Source organism: Calonectris borealis, chromosome Z (assembly GCF_964195595.1).
Source record: "Calonectris borealis chromosome Z, bCalBor7.hap1.2, whole genome shotgun sequence".
Taxonomy (NCBI): domain Eukaryota; kingdom Metazoa; phylum Chordata; class Aves; order Procellariiformes; family Procellariidae; genus Calonectris; species Calonectris borealis.
The window spans coordinates 63,116,765-63,128,569 of NC_134352.1; the positions used below are offsets into that span (position 1 = coordinate 63,116,765).

Consider the following 11,805-nt stretch of genomic DNA (forward strand, 5'->3'; position numbering starts at 1 on the left):
CAACAGCCTATGCAAGTGTTTTTCTTCGGTACTATTTCATTAGCAGCAAAATCTCAGAGAATCAGACTGTGTAGAGACAGGCTAATGAGATAACTGGGAAAATGGAATATTTTTCATGTAATAATAGACTAAAAAAGAGTGACTTGTTTAAACCTAGCAAAACACAGGCTGATAATCAGTATGGGGGATGAAAGAAAATATTTAGAGTGAAGTAGACACAAAAACTTAGAAATATAACACAGCCAGGAATCAATATGAAGCTGGAAGCTAGAAGGAAGTCTCACCAGGGATTGCTAAATTCAGGAACAGCCTCCAGTATGAGGGATGAGGACAAAAAAAACCCACTACTCATAAGACGGAACTAGTTCAGTTCACAACAGAGACTGCGAGAAGTTGTTGCCCTTGGTAGCAGGGCAGAAACTTCAGGCAGCCACAACACTGTGTTCCTAGCAGCAAACCTAAGCTGGAGGCTAAGAGTGAGTGTGAACATTCACACTGTGTTAAAAAAAGCCAAGAAATCCACAAGTTCACAGAGCTTATGGACAGACAAACTTTTTTCTCCAAAGGGGCCATAATGACTGTGCGAGTAATCTATTGGCAATCAAATCAAAAACAAAAGTTGCAAAAATGTTTGGTTCAGATCTGTATTCTTACCCAGGTATACAAGAAATCTGGATTTCTCAGCTGTCAGAAGAATACCCTAACTAGTAGGATTGCTGGGTATTTTGGGTAGGGGCACTCTTTGGCCACTCTTGCTGTAATGTGATGCTCTAAATTAACAGTTAAAATGCTTAAATGGGACGTGACTTACTAGATACTAATCCTTGTTGAGGGATTTTTGTGAATTATCATTGATATAAAGCAGAATAATCTTGAAGGGGACATTCGAAACAGGCCATGCCACGATGTCTTAAAGCACGGTAGTTAGTCTCATATGGAGTCAAAGTAAGTTTAACTGATCCCACCTCCTGAGCAATCATTCCTATCACTGAGCTCTGGAAGATACAGGGGGTAATGAAAATCATGACACTGTTACTCCAGTTTGGCAAATCTAGCCCTTTCCTGGCCTTCTATTCTTCACAAAGAGCTATTTGTGAATTATTTTAAGGTGACTGAAGTAACTTTTGATAAAGCTAATTCAATGATGTCTCAGAAAATATTTCCCCCAGGTTATCTATTGGGTAATAATAGGTGAAAGAAAAAGAAAATGGCCAAGAGTAATAAAGCCACAAGTGAGCACATATACAAACCCTGATGACTCAGTTAACTATAATTACTATTTTTAAATCACTTTGTTCCAAGAGAGGAAAGATGCTTGAAAAGATTTGAATTAAGAAAAGGTAGTGACTTGGCAGCCCAGTTATGCTGGGTAAAATTCTGAGAGAAAAATTACCATGGAGAAAAGCTGACTGTGAAAGAGTTACACTAACAGCACAAATACATGCACTGTTACTGAAGTGGAAAGGGCAGGATAATATACCATGAACACAGAACAATATGTTTAAAAAGTTCACCTTCTGCCTTGTACTAAGAGATCTTCTTCATGCTGCTTCCTTGAACTTTCTCCAAACATGTTTTCTAGAATAGTTGTGTTTTGCTAGGTAGCATTTCTTTGTCCAAGAGCAATCCCAGGAAAACAAAAAAAACAGGGAAAAAGAACACGTGACTCAGATATTTATATCTCCACCCACGTGCCTCATAGATAAAAAAAGCAGGCATTAAAAAAAAAAGCACAATAAAAAAAAGGCAACCTTTCCTGTAGACTTCAAAAAGGAAAAGCTTACTCCCACAAGTGTGTATGGGGAGAGCATAGACAAGCTTTTGTCAAATTCTCTTTGTTTCCACACCACATATCCCAAAATAATTCCCTGTAGCAGATGCAGGCCCACTGGGTAAGCCAAACAGAATGGCAAAGAAGGCGGCTTATTTTCTTGCTCAGCTGCTTGTGTGTTAAAAGCACTAAGTTCCCTTAATAAAGTCTTAAATGTGGTGGAGAAAGTTAAGGATGATCCTTGATTCTTCGCTTGCCTGCACAGGAAGTCATAATGAACACAAATCTAAGCAGACCCTTACATTATATTTTCAGAGCCATCAGAGACTACAACTTTGTAAAACTGATAAGCAAGATTGTGCTCAAAGGTGATCTAGCAGAGGTAAAGTTCTTGTTTCCAGTTCAAATCACAATACCTAAGACTCTGGTTCTGCACACAGCTCAGCCAACGGGTGTCCGTTGAACTCTGTTTTCAAACCACTGGTCTGAGCTATACCAGGGAGAGTTTTGTCCCATTATCCCACAAACAAGCCCCTAGCACTAACTGTGGTGCTGCAGAAAGAGAAGTTGCCCGTCTCATTTACTCATACTGCCTCAACTCTTACAAATATTCTAGCTGACACAGTAGGCAAAACTCTGCATCTACACTTAGGGAGGTCTAGCATCACATCACTGTCAGTGGTGGGACCCCAGATCTACCTCAGTATAAGCAGAATTTAGTCCACATTTGGTCTTAATGAAATCAATTTACTTTCCTCCATTTTATTTTTTCAAAGGGATCTTCACCCAAATATACAAATCTCTGGTTCTTCTGCATTCTGCTTTGGCTGTCTAGTTTATTCAGTGACATTTATGCTTCATCTGTACTCGGATTTTTTTAAACCTCCAGGGCAGAGCGCTTCGATACATTTTTTGATGTCTCTGCTCAACCAATGTGCTAGGGTGAAGATTGTGATTTTCATTAAGATAGCATAGAACTGTTTGAATGATAAGCTGCTTCACGATGTAACTTGAACTCAGAACGGATGAAAGTGTGGTGGAGACTCCCCTATCACAGCAAATTTCCCCCAGGGGGTGTGGCTGAGGGCTGAGTGGGGTTTGGTTTTTTTTTCTGAACACCATAGGAGAATTGCTTTTTGAATTCAGATACTGATGTATTTCTCTGGCAAAAAAACATTCTGTAGGAATCTGTCAGATCTTTCACAGACCTGGAGGTCTGCTTATTGGAAGCAGAGTTATATGAGAAATAACTTGTGAAAAATAGTGTAGCCCTACTTAGATCCATAGAGGAAAAATATAGGACTTCAGCATGTACTACTAATAGGCCAAAATGGAATTTTAATTTGCTGCAGTATTGAATTTGTTACAATAAACCTGAAACAGGTCAACTGTAGTCCATTGGAACGGAACTTTTCACCAGAGAAACAGCGAGCTAGCAAAAATACACACAGATTCAACCAGGAGAAAATGAAGACCTCAAATATTTGCACTTCAGACAAGGTAAGACTTCAAGCAGAAATGCAATATTCCTTTTCTGATGCCTTATCTCTGCAGTCTACATTCTGCTTCAGCTGTCCACTGGGTTCTGAGTGCGCTTTAATGAGGCTGCTGGCCCACAAAACCCAAACTGTCTTGGGACACGTTTAGGACTCTGAGCAAACAAAATTTCAGAGCACTTCTGGTTCATTAGCATTCATGGGCACAAGGATCACCTGCAAAAAATGTACTCACAAACTCACGGTCTGACCAGTCCTCCTGTGATGTGCAAGGCTACAAGAGATGGGGCTCCACAGGTATAGAGCAGGACGAGGGGGCCAGCAGCCTGTCTTTCTCGCTGTGCCTGCCTGTCTTCAGAGATTAGTCTTCCCTTGAAGTGAACAGTTAACAGATAAAGTTGGGGCAGGGAACAGAGCAGGATGCTCTGGGGTTTCTATTAATTTTAATGATGTAAGCCAGTCTATATAGAAGAGTTCATTTATTTCAATACTGTATTCTGGGGAGTCGAAGAGCCTGCCGTGTCTTTTACTGCAGAACTTAAATAAGCAAGGGACAAGAAAAGGCATTCAGAGAAAACCACAGCTATAATAATGCATAAACCTAGGTCTGAGAAACCAGTTAGGTCACAAATGAAGCAAAGTTGGTGGTATTCTCCAGTCGTTCTGCACTTTTGAGCATATCACAGAAGATGGCATAATTTATCTTCATCTGAATAACAGGAAAACTTAAGGCATGTACAATTCTGATACAAGTCCATAGCAGTGAAAGAGCTGAAATATTAAACATTTGAAAAAGTGGTTCTATGCAAAATTTACCTCCAAAATAATAATTCAGGTTTTGTTATACATTAAAAGGTTACTATGGTAACTTGATAGCTGAGCTATAATTAAAAATGGGTTCTTACTCTTATGACAAATTCCAGTTTTTGAGATTCTATCTTCTCTGCTATTTTGATTGGCAATGTATTTTCTGTACTTGTTACAATTGACTTTTTTCTTTAAATGCAGTAACACTCATACTGGGATCTAGAGCTCCAGCCAAGATAATACGGACTTGCCTTATTGTGTTTATTTCTCTCGAGTATGGTTTGTCCTAATTCTGTGCACACTGAATCCGGTCTCCTGCTCTTGTACTGAGTTACTTACACGGTTTTCATTTGGGATAAGTTATTTTAATTCATATAGTTTTCTCCATTTTTTGACTTCTACAGTACTCTGAGTCTCTAACTCTTCAACCCCCACCGTCCAAATCTCTCTCAGGTATGACTTGCATTTTCTCTTTGTCAGTTTTTCCTTACTGCTCATAAATTAACAGTATCCTCTTGATTATTCTTTGTGGGAAGCATTGTCAAGGCTGATTTTTGGGTCACTCAGATAGGAGGGGTTTTGAACCTGCACACACACGCACTCTATCCACCACCGTTCAGCTTACTCCCAAGCCCAAACGATTTCATCACTAGGAACCCCCCTGTAACACTCAGTAGAATTCCTTGTTCACTTGCATTTCATGATCGTGCCCTTCAGAAAATCTGATAAGATGTAGTTGGTGCATTAGTCACCCACTCCTACTGTAGACCAGGCTCAGAAGCATGCCCGTAACACTCTCTCTTTAAGAAAGTGATTCATTTTAAACAGAATTTTTTTTTTGCTGTTCAATACTCAACCTGAAATATGCCATGGTTGCCAAGATAAGTTAATAATTTGCCTATCACCAGGTAGGTCTGAATCCAGTCTCTGATTGCAGCTATCTAAGCCCAGAAGGGAAATTTCCCACAGCAGTGAAATTTTTTGAAAATTTCCCTTTACTGCTTTAGCAGCAACAGCTGTGGTGGCTCTGGTGGCTTCTGTGCCCAGAGTTACTTTAAAAGTTCTCTGTCCAGATGTAATGGATGTGGAGTTTATAGTCACACCTGATTTACAGCTATGGTGATTTTTGTCTACATCAGGGCTCCCGGTGTTGGTACCAACAATGTAGATACAGTGTCTTTGCAGTGGTGAAATTACTTTGAATGAGGGGAGAAGTCAGAAAGTGAAGACAGGCAGGGTCTTTTGCTGCTATTATTTCTACAGTATCTGAGCATTTGTATTAGAGTAAGTCAAACACCTTGACTGACTTTTTATTGATATCAATATCTCTAATTCACATTGACATTTAGGCTAGCATTTCCAAAGGAGTTTGAAGGACCTATATAAGCTTAATTTGGTTTGTACTGCTGGTATCTCAGACACCATTAAGAATCTCACTGTGACTTCTTACAAACACCAAGGGTGAAAGTTTCTAGTTTTCAGAAAGGTTGTTAGGATTTCGTAAGTATAATTGATAACTTAGAGCTCAAGTGTCCCTCACATTGTCATTAATAAACCTATTGCTTGTGTTCAGCCAGTAACAGTGTAGGTAGTGGAATGAATAGGAAGTTTGAAGAGGAAGTGTCAAAAATAGCCTGAGGACAGTGTAATGTTGATGGTAATCATTATGCTTCTTTACAGAGAAGATGAAGAACTCTCTGCTCGCAGCTATCTTTTTATTTGCAACAGGTGAGTTTTCATTTGCTGCATAACTTACTACTGTTTATAAATAGTAAAAATTCTTAACATTACTCAAAGACAAGGCTGTGCGACCAAAATCATGACCGAATAAGTTCTGTGGGTAGGAGAAAAAACAGCCCGTAACGTTTTTACCTATGTCTTTTACAGTTGTCTCGTTAAACCACTCCTTTTCACCCCCCAGATCCCTGCCACTGCATAAACTGGGATTTTCCGTTTTGCCAGCAGCTGCCAGGTGGGTAAACGCTCCTCACCTCAGCCCTGCTCAGCCGCACGGGGCCCCGCCCGCGGCCCCCGCCCGCCCCGGCCCCGGCCCCGGCCCCGGCCCCGGCCCCGCCCGCCGGCTGCCCCGCGCGCTGCCAGGGCGCCGCCTGGCGGCCGCCGAGCGCCGCCCCGCCGCCCCCGCCGCCCGCCGCCCGGCGCTGCCGGCAAGGGCGAGGCGGGGGGTGTCTCGGGAGGAACGTCGGAAGTTTCTGGAGGGGAAAACCGCCCGAGACAGCACAGGCGGATGCGTCGCCGTGACGGCAGAGCGCTTACGGCTGCGTGGAGGTAGTCAGCACGCTGGGAACAAACCCTGTCTAGCGTGTGGTCCGCCACGGTTTCAGAAGGCGGTAGGATCTGTAATGTTTGTCTGTGACAATTACTTACGCTTTACTTTTAATTGATGAATTACTGTTGACGGCAAAAAGGGCCCGTCCAACGCATTTCAATAGAGGTTATTACACAGCAGCGGGTGGTCACCTGATATACTTCACGCTGAATTTATTGTAGGCAGAAATATCCTGCTTGCTGAAAGCCACAACAGAGGAGACAGGTTTTTGAGCACACAGTGGCACTGGGTGCGACATCATCAGGAGGACTATATTCTTCTGAAATTAGCCACGGATAATTTTCTAGTCCTTGCTGTTAGTCGATCAGACTAAATTCTACTAAAGCAACACTGAGCACACCAGATGAACAAAAAGAAAAAAAAAAGTTCTAGAATGAAAAAAACAAGCTTGCTTTTTCTTTTTTTTTTAAGAAGAAACTGGATTGTGATGCCTTTAGAACGGAGAAAATTATTTTTCGTTCTTTGCATAGCTCTTGGAGCACAGTCGTGGTACAGGACTAGTACTATTCTAGGGCTGGGAAGAACTAATAATATGCATGTTCTTTAAGAAGCAGTACAGTAAAACAAAAAAGCACTAGGATAAAATTGAATGTGCATGTGGACACTAATACTCACAAATAGGACAAGTGAAAAAAAAGGGAAGTGTGGAACATTCATTATGTTCATCTGGAGAAGGTAACATAGAACTTCAGTGTATTGCCACTGGGGTGGTGCATTGGGCTGTTAGTTGACCTAAACCACTCTTTCCACACATAAAATCTACTATTTTTTCTTTGTCTGTTCTAATACCATCATATCATAGAGAACGCCAGAGGTTTTTTGTAAGACCGAGAGCATGAGGAACAATACAACCTCTGTTCTTCTATAAGCAGAGAGAGGTCTGCAACACTGTGGTCACCACTTGGCTCTCAATTAATAGAAATTATTTGCGGAAGAAGTTAGTAGAAATTTAGTAGAAGAGTGAATATGTTTCCTTCTTGTCATTCTCTCCAGAACTGTTATTTCAAATTGTTTCAGGAGCAGTATGTTACAAACATATTGACATGAAGTGTTACAGCAGCTTGAAAAAGGATTTGTTCTCAGGTGTTGCTTTAAAACAACAACAACAAAGAAACACTGAGTAAATTAAAGGCTTCATTCAGAGTAAAAGAGGAGAAGACTGTGAGAGCCGTTGCTGCTTTCCCCAGCTGTTAGAGCACCATGTCCGTGGGTGAGGTGGCCAAGACTTGGTCTGGAGGTCAGACTAGGAAAGCAAAGAATTCAATAATTATTCACATTGCTGTAGAAACAAGGAAGACCTGATCTCCACCTTTCCAAAAGGAAGCTGCACACACCTAAATTGATGAAGCATAACTTTATTAGAAAAGCACATTTCTTTTAGAAGGAGAAAGGAGGTGTCATAGGGAGAGGGTATTAAAGTCTGAGCTATACTCACCTACCACACTTTGTGGTACAAATCAACTTTTAACTTAAATATACAGCTGCCATCTGAAAGATGAAAAGAATACCAAGGGCACTCTGTAACTCAGGTTGTAGGAAGAAATGGCTCTGAATGAGAAAGAGAGGAGGACTGATCTTTTATACCGTATATACCATAACCATCTTGTAACACCAACTCCAGAGATACACATATTTACTTACCAAATAGTAAAACATTTTTTATTCAAGATTGATAGGCCTATTGGCAACTCATTAAACCTAATAGATATAAAGAACATGCGACTATACTCACCAGGAAAAATTCATTTTTATCACATTAAGTATCCTGTACGTGTTAAAATCCTTATCTGCTTTTCTGAAGAGAAAAAAAAAAAGTATTTCTGGGTCTTTTTTTTAAAAGTGTGGGTGGTACTTTGAGACGTCATGGCTGATTCTTCTGAACTAATAGTTCAGACAGTAAGACACAAAAGGAGAACAGTCATATTTTATCACTACTGTTTCTGTTAAGAGATTTTTTAAATAATGACATAAGTTTAACCGCTAGAGACTAAAAATAAGTTCCTTTAAGAATGTCATCAGTGTTTAATTTCCCTTCAGCTGAAAAATGTATACATTCAGTTGAAAAAAAACCCCATATTTTTCTTTCCAAAAATTAAGCACGAGTCATTTTGTACATAAACTTATGCTCCTCCTGCTTTATAATGTGATCTTTATGAAGCTGGTAGTATAAGCAGCATATTGTTTTTCTTCAGCAATAGTGCATTATTTTGAACTTCAGACAGAGATGACTGATAGTTTTGGAGTAATTCTGGAGTCTAGTCAATCAGTTCTACTGTTGATAATTAGCCCTATGCTACAGTGTATAATGCTTTGCAAGAAACTCCACAGTAATTCTTGCCAGTTGGAGATCGTGGAAACATCACATTGGCCCTTGTTGTTGTGGCCCTCCTGTTACTAAAATGCAGTCCCTCTCTCCTCCTTTTTCCCCAACTTAATTGCATGGCCTTCATTTCTAAGATGTTTTACAAGGGTGCGTGTGGTTGGTTCTGGCCTATACTTTCAAAAATGTCTATAAATTTGTGTGTAACAGTCGATAAGCTGCTCCAGGCAGAGCTGTTGCCAGCTCCGGTTTATAATTCTGTGGGTGAACAGTGCCTCCCTCCCATGCAAGGCAGATGCTCCTGGTTCTCCAGGGTTCACAAGTCACAGCGACTCCCCCAGGGAAGGGGCTTGCTCCTCAGATCCAGAGTAACCCACCAGAAGCCAATGCTTTGTACAGATTTCAGCAAACAATTGAGTGCTTCCAGAAACACAGTGGCAAGGCAGGCACTGTCTGTCAGATGGAAACAGTGTGAAACCAGAGCAGAGCTGGGAGATAAAAATCTAAGGTCTCTTAGGGCAGAGGTTCACACTAATTTTGTCGTCTGGTTCAAGTAGATTACCTTGCAATAGCTTTCCTCAAAGCAGACGGCCAAAAGCTAGTAATGCTTCCTTGAAGGTATGCAATTTGTTTCTGCAATTTTTGTGCCAAAGAATGCAGGAGTGTTTCCAGAAGTATAAAAGATATTTCATTCATTTGGAAAAGAAAAAAAACAAAACAATTTAAGCTTTAAATAAGTGCAGATGCAAGCAGCAAGCAAGATGTCACTACTGTAGGAGAGAACCACAGTTCAAAGGTGTAACGATACCAAAGCTGCAGGAAACACCATAGCAAGCATTTCAGCACTATGTTGTTGGGTACATAACAGCTGGTAATGGCATCATAAAATACAGGAAAAATTACCCTTTCCTGCCTTCATGTAGGAAGACTAGATTTTACTTGGAAACAAGTAAAAGACTAGCTTTTACTTGGAAACAAGTAAAGTATCGGGACTGATAAGGTTTAACCTTTCTAAATATCTCTGTCCCTTATTCTAAAGATTAGTGAACTACTTGCCTTGAGAGTAAACATGGCATAAGGATGCACACAGCTAGTTCTTATTTTGTTGCACGAAAGGGTATAGCCTGTTTTGTATTTGGTTTTGCTTCTCATAGTCACCGCACACCGGTTAATGGTAAACAGTTGCCTGTGATGGGTCTTTTCCAGTCCATGTGTTTTCATCTTGCAGATTGGGACAATGAGTTGGTATGCTACAAAGAATTAAGTGAGGATCTAACCTGCACCTGGCTGCCAGTACCCAGTGCTCCGAATACAATCAATTATACTGTATTCTTAAAATGGTAAGTCTAAAAGTCATTTCAGAAAATGAAAAGCTGTCATTGCTGTTCAGCGTGATTCCTACCTGCCAGAGTTTTGCTCCAATTTTACCACATTGTAGGTTGTTACACAATACTGGTCAAAATCTTTCTTCACATCTACCTATTGATTTGGTAAGAATTTGGTAAGAGTGTGGTGGGTTGACCCTGGCTGGACACCAGGTGCCCACCAAAGCCATCATTCCCCCTCCTCAGCTGAACAGGGGAGAGAAAATATAATGAAAGGCTCGTGGGTCGGGATAAGGGCAGGGAGAGATCACTCAGCAATTACCGTCACAGGCAAAACAGACTTGACTTGGGGAAAAAATTAATTTAATTTATTACCAATCAAATCAGAGTAGGATAATGAGAAATAAAGACAAATCTTAAAAACACCTTCCCCCCACCCCTCCCTTCTTCTCGGGCTTAACTTTACTCCTGATTTTCTCTCCCTCCTCCCCCCGAGCAGCGCAGGGGGATGGGGAATGGGGGTTGCAGTCAGTTCATCACATGGTGTCTCTGCCGCTCCTTACTCCTCAGACTCTTCCCCTGCTCCAGCGTGGGGTCCCTCCCACGGGAGGCAGTCCTCCATGAACTTCTCCAACGTGAGCCCTTCCCACAGGCTGCACTTCTTCAGGAACTGCTCCAGCGTGGGTCCCTTCCACAGGGTGCAGTCCTTCAGGAACAGACTGCTCCAGCGTGGGGGGTCACAAGTCCTGCCGGCAAACCTGCTCCAGCATGGGCTCCTCTCTCCATGGGTCCACAGGTCCTGCCAGGAGCCTGCTCCAGCGCAGGCTTCCCATGGGGTCACAGCCTCCTTCGGGCGCATCCACCTGCTGTGGCGTGGGGTCCTCCACGGGCTGCAGGTGGATATTTGCTCGACCGAGGACCTCCATGGGCTGCAGGGGAACAGCCTGCCTCACCATGGTCTTTACCACGGGCTGCAGGGGAATCTCTGCTCTGGCGCCTGGAGCACCTTCTCCCTGTCCTTCTTCACTGACCTTGGTGTCTGCAGAGTTGTTTCTCTCACATATTCTCAGTCCTCTCTCCAGCTGCAATTGCACAGGTTTTTTTCCCCTTTCTTGAACATGTTATCACAGAGGCACTACCACGAAAACCGATGGACTTGGGCTTGGCCATCAGTGGGTCCATCTTGGAGCCGGCTGGCATTGGCTCTGTTGGACATAGGGGAAGCTTCTAGCAGCTTCTCACAGAAGCCACCCCTGTAGCCCCGCCCGCTACCAAAACCTTGCCACACAAACTCAATACAAAGAGTCATTATACATCTTTCTATGCCTCCAACACCCTCTTTGAAACATTATTGGTAAAGATCACCTTAATCAATTACTTTTGTTTGTATCTATTGACTTGCATTGAATATTCAACACTAATGCATTCAAAGTAAAAAAAAAACCCAGACACTAAGCTGGTATTTATTATACACTATATATTACGTTACATCATGTATCCAAGGAGATGTCAGATGTGGCACATATAAGAAAAATAGATTTTTAAGTATTTTCTTGCAGTTCTGAATTATCAAGTATTGGTTGAATAGATGGAAGGAACTTAATCTTAAACTGATTGCCTTAAAATATGGGTATCTTCAGTTGCACCTTTGTTGAGAAAGCTAAAACAAAGAAGCCAGGTAAAATGTACATAGGCAAATTAAGTCAACATCTGCCCATTGGTTTGTTAAAAAAATTAAG

The 11,805-nt window shown here is 41.6% G+C and overlaps 1 protein-coding gene and 1 long non-coding RNA gene across 2 annotated transcripts in view; one reads left to right on the forward strand and one right to left on the reverse strand.

Annotated features, from left to right (window-relative positions):
- The first annotated feature begins 3,230 nt into the window (after positions 1–3,230).
- On the forward strand, positions 3,231–5,802 carry LOC142075367 (uncharacterized). Its single transcript, XR_012670860.1, has 3 exons — positions 3,231–3,271; positions 4,479–4,527; positions 5,755–5,802. It is a non-coding gene; the product is annotated as an uncharacterized LOC142075367 (long non-coding RNA).
- Positions 5,803–11,254: 5,452 nt separating this feature from the next.
- The window catches only part of SREK1 (splicing regulatory glutamic acid and lysine rich protein 1), a 76,377-nt gene continuing 75,826 nt past the window's right edge, over positions 11,255–11,805 (reverse strand). The window contains exon 13 of the mRNA XM_075136589.1: positions 11,255–11,271. Coding sequence (XP_074992690.1) covers positions 11,270–11,271 — 2 coding nt within the window. The 3' untranslated portion in view covers positions 11,255–11,269. The remainder of the gene's footprint in view (positions 11,272–11,805) is intronic.